At 34.2% G+C, this 4,574-nt stretch overlaps 1 protein-coding gene across 1 annotated transcript; it reads left to right on the top strand.

The window, feature by feature from the left end:
- The first annotated feature begins 1,347 nt into the window (after nucleotides 1–1,347).
- Nucleotides 1,348–3,593, top strand: LOC120209480 (peptidyl-prolyl cis-trans isomerase PASTICCINO1-like). Its single transcript, XM_039208476.1, has 9 exons — nucleotides 1,348–1,371; nucleotides 1,502–1,571; nucleotides 1,780–1,877; nucleotides 2,004–2,126; nucleotides 2,351–2,383; nucleotides 2,546–2,604; nucleotides 2,710–2,794; nucleotides 2,940–3,098; nucleotides 3,198–3,593. The coding sequence occupies exons 3-9, from the start codon at nucleotides 1,821–1,823 to the stop codon at nucleotides 3,288–3,290; spliced, it is 609 nt and encodes a 202-aa protein (XP_039064407.1). The 5' UTR covers nucleotides 1,348–1,371; nucleotides 1,502–1,571; nucleotides 1,780–1,820; the 3' UTR covers nucleotides 3,291–3,593.
- Nucleotides 3,594–4,574: the final 981 nt, after the last annotated feature.

Here is a 4,574-nt window from a genome sequence, read left to right on the forward strand (position 1 = left end):
ATCACGCCCTGCATTCATGCCTGCCCTTATGTTTGTCGGTAATGACATGTTCAAGATTTCGGTTGCCAAATCCCAATAAAATCTTTTCTTCGTCCCCAAAAGCAATGACAAGAATGGGATGGGCATGTTACCACAACCCCGATTAATTCATCGGATCGGGTATTTTTAAAAAATTTAAATTTGGGTCGGGTTGAGTTGGTTTAGAGTTTTCTAAAAGTGATTTTGAGTTGGGTTGGATTTGGATTTAGGGTGAAAAATATTTAACTCGAAAAAAAATATAATTTTACCTTGTATATTTAAAAATAATTACAATAATATCCCTCTATATATTATTATTTTTAATTAAATAACTATTTTTATTGAATAAAAATAATATTTTTTTATTATTTAGGATTAAGTCAAATTCAGATTTTATCTTAAAAAATCGTCTTGAATTCGGGTCGGGTGGAGGGATGAATCGCTAGCTTATTCTCACCAAATATATGGTTTTTCTTTTCATGTAGGCCATAAGCTTTTAATATCATTAAATTATAAAATTGGGTTTTTAAGATGGACCCATTAAAAACATTTGGCCTATGTTCATTTTGAAAACGAAGCCCTTATTTTACCCAAACGGCCGAACAAACCGGGGTGAATTGGGTGAGCTGAAAAATCGAAATAGCCGCCCTACATGCTATCAACTGCCCACCAATAACGTGGCCTCTTATACGTTGGCCAGGATCAGGTATATCACTTACTACCACATCACAATCAGAACGCTTTCAACTTTCAAAAAAGTCAACGGCCACGATTCGCTATGATCTTCTTACTTTAAATATGTCAGGGATCAAACACTATTAGCAGCCTGATTTTGTCCTGCGGTTCGCCCGGACGCTTGTAAGAATCATCAAAGTCAATTGCTCCTCAACCGTCAGAATTTCAGGTATATTAATTTCTTTTGTTTAAAGAAAATCTTCGAATTAGAATTCAAAACCGTTAGTTTTCACTTTTCTGTCTAGAGGAGGCGGAGCTTTTTGAAGCTGTTAATCATGACTGTAAAGTTAAGATTAAGCTTGTTGCAGCTCAGTTAAACAAACTGCGGTTATAGTCGGAACTTTGTAAACTCTTCAGTTAACAATGGCGATAGAGGAAGATACTGGGCAGAGTTACTTACCGTCGAAGAAGAAATCAGAATCTGAGGATGATAAGAGGTAACCTCTTTTTTTTTTTTTTCGTTGCCTTCAATTTAAAATTTTGAGGGAAAAAATTATGATTATGATTATGATTTTGGATTTTGGAATTAATAGGAGGAAGAAAATTGTTCCCGGTAGCTTAATGAAAGCTTTGATGAGACCTGGAGTAGGTTAATCAAATCCGTCAGATGGTGATCAGGTTATTGTTCGGGTTTTTTTTAAAAAAAAAAAAACTGTTTCTAATTGTATAGCAGAATGCCGGATTTATTGTATTTGAAAATTTTGAATAGCAAGACTTAAATTGTGAATCGATAAGCATTAATTTGTAGGTTATATATCATTGCACAGTTAGGACCTTGGATGGAGTTTTCGTTGACTCTACAAGATCAGAATATGGAGGTGAATATACATTTGAGTAGATTTAAACTTTTGCGTTTTGACTGCTATGTTAAGTAGAGTGACTATTATATAATGGGCGGGCCTTCTAGTGAATGTCGGAATGTAGAAGTTCGACATGTGCAGGCCTGAAGTTAAACAACATACATAGTTGAATTGTCTGAAGGTATATGCTTTTTTTTTTCTGAACTGACATTCATTCCTGTTACAGGGAAAGGCTTTCCAATAAGAAATGTATTGGGTAAGAGCAAAATGATATTAGGGTTGTTGGAAGGAATTCCAACAATGTTGAAGGGTGAAGTGGCAATGGTATTGGCTTTGTACTTTATAGAATATTTGTTGGTCAAAATATTTAAACAGATGTGAAAATAAATGAACTATTGTTGTGGAATTTCTTTTTATTTCTTAAAATATACAGCGAATCTCTTTTTTCAGTTCAAAATGAAACCTCAAATGCACTATGGAGAGGAAGACTGCCCTGTTCCAGTACCAAGTAGTTTCCCTAAAGAAGATGAACTCCATTTCGAGACTGAGTTGATAGATTTCTCCAAAGCCAAGGCAAGACTACAAGATTGCTGCAAATTTTGATAATTGTCCTTTCGTTTTAACATTTCGGCATAAAGCAATTCCTTTATAGAATGTGTTTTTAGTTCTCGTACAAGTAGTAGTGTCAATAGTATTCATATGATAGTGCTCATGATATGCTGCTTAGCTCTCATTGGTGGATTTGGATGTAGCCTCTTTTAGTTCTAATGCCATTATATTTTTATGGCTGTTTTCAGGTTGTTTGTGATGATTTAGGAGTTCTGAAGAAGGTAATACCTACTTTTTTTTTTACTTCTAAATTCTAATGTCATCATTATTTTTGGTTTGTTGCACTCTGTTGCTGCAAGGACTTTATTCTTTCTTTCATATTTACACAGAATTTGTTTTATTCTGAAAGATATCGTGTAACTAATACCTATATTTATTGATAGGTAATAGATGAAGGTCAGGGTTGGGAATCACCAAGGGAACCATATGAAGTAAAAGCTTGGTAATTGTTCTCAAGCCTTTATACATATTCTTTTGTGTACATTGCACAAAATTTCCAGAATATTTTTGATAATTTGTACGATATATAATATGTTAAATCATTCAGGATTTCTGCAAAGACGGCTGATGGGAAGTTAATTCTGTCACACACAGAAGGAGAACCATATTTCTTTACTTTTGGGAAAAGTGAGGTAGGTAACTTATATTATTTTAGGGTTTTTTTTAGTCAGTCATCCTGGTATTCTTTATCTAATGTGTGCTTGATCTACCCTGCTTCTTTTAGTCACGCTTAAGCAACTGTTGATATAATATTGCATTTGCTCTCATAAAATTTAGGTACCTAAAGGTCTTGAGCTGGGAGTAGGAACAATGGCTCGGAAGGAGAAAGCGGTGATTTATGTTACAAAGCAGTACTTAACCCCCTCTACCCTCTTGCCTGAGATTGAAGGTTATGAAGAAATTCATTTTGAAGTGGAGCTTGTTCGTTTCATCCAGGTAAGTCATTTCTCTCATATAGATACCTCTCATAAATGTTTTTATCATCGGGCAAACTATTGGCAGATGTAAGTGAACTCTCAAGTGTTGGACTAATAGGTGAGGGACGTGCTGGGAGATGGGCGCTTAATTAAACGACGACTACAGGATGGAAAAGGTGCTCCTTGGTATTTTATTAAACATCTCCATTGAGAATCAACTTAGTATTAGTTCATGGTCTGTCACATTTTCACCTATGCATTCATGTGAAAGTCTTACTTTAGGATATGTATTTAACAGTTTTGCACTCATTCTTATTTGACGGGAAGATTCCTAGGATGTTGCTTCAAAATTTTGATTTGCATGCGTTCCACTGCTTCTGTTTTTTCTTCCTTTAATTTTGTCTGCCAAAGATCCTGGTTGTGTGGCTGCACGAATGATGGCTATCTTCTCAGTTCGAGAATCCGGGGAAGGTACAATCAATCTCAATGCAAATATCGCACCGACAATATAACTAATGCCTCCATGAGAAAAAACTTCCGAAGGCACTTGCCTCAATCTAATCCACACATGAACCTTATTGGAATGCAAATTTAGTAATTAAATTCCACGTTCCTACTATAAGTCGTCTGTTGTGGATATGTCAGACTTTATAAGTATGGGATGATTATAAGGTAGTATGTACTTGAAAAACGTTTAACAATTTGACAATAAATGCGATGCTCAAATACCCCTACAAATATTATGTTCGAACGCTAGATATTTAGGAATAATAAACATCCTTTAACCGTTGAGATCCTTTTAACTCGTACGGATATGCAAACTTGTTTTTGATTAGGAAATAGAATCAAGTATATACCAGGCTTAAAGAATCAAGTTTCAATATCCCCATCTTTTTCCCATAGTAGATCAGTCGTCCTTGGTGGAGTTGATGTGGATTGGTTCAAACATATTTTTTGAATTTAATAAAAAAAATCTATGTAAAAATATGTAATTAAATAAAAAACCAAATCAACATGTGATTATACGATAACTTGTTAACTTGGAGATAAATAAATTGGTTAAACGGTTTACCGATTCATAGTGCACATTAACTTAATTTCATTATAAATGCAATAAACACAGTAATCGTTTGAAAATGATGTGATTAATTAGACTTTTAAAGATGTAAAAATCAAGTTGTTCCAACAGCTTAATCACCAGAACTTGGAAACAACTTGGGCAACACAAGTATTTCTTAGGTAACTATCCCTCTCAAGAGATCAAATTCAATGTTTTCAATTACTACAATAAAATTAAGGGTAAACTACACACGTCTCGTATACCAACCATCATTTTTATTATGTTTTGGTCACACAACTAAAATCGTACTTAACGTTTAGTTTTGATTTCATTCTGGTCACCGTTGTTAAAAAATTAACAGTGATGTTGATGTGTCACCATAAGATAATACCACATCATCATCGGAAAAAATACCACGTATGTAATTTTGCTAAT

The sequence above is a fragment of the Hibiscus syriacus genome, unplaced genomic scaffold (assembly GCF_006381635.1).
Source record: "Hibiscus syriacus cultivar Baekdansim isolate YM2019G1 unplaced genomic scaffold, ASM638163v2 tig00018999_pilon, whole genome shotgun sequence".
In the NCBI taxonomy this organism is placed as follows: domain Eukaryota; kingdom Viridiplantae; phylum Streptophyta; class Magnoliopsida; order Malvales; family Malvaceae; genus Hibiscus; species Hibiscus syriacus.

Coding starts and splice junctions, on each gene's coding strand:
- LOC120209480 (XM_039208476.1), top strand. CDS start 1,821: ATGATATTAGGGTTGTTGGAAGGAATTCCAACAATGTTGAAGGGTGAA. Junction 1,878..2,003: donor TGAAGGGTGAAGTGGCAATG/GTATTGGCTTTG, acceptor CTCTTTTTTCAG/TTCAAAATGAAACCTCAAAT. Junction 2,605..2,709: donor CCATATGAAGTAAAAGCTTG/GTAATTGTTCTC, acceptor TAAATCATTCAG/GATTTCTGCAAAGACGGCTG.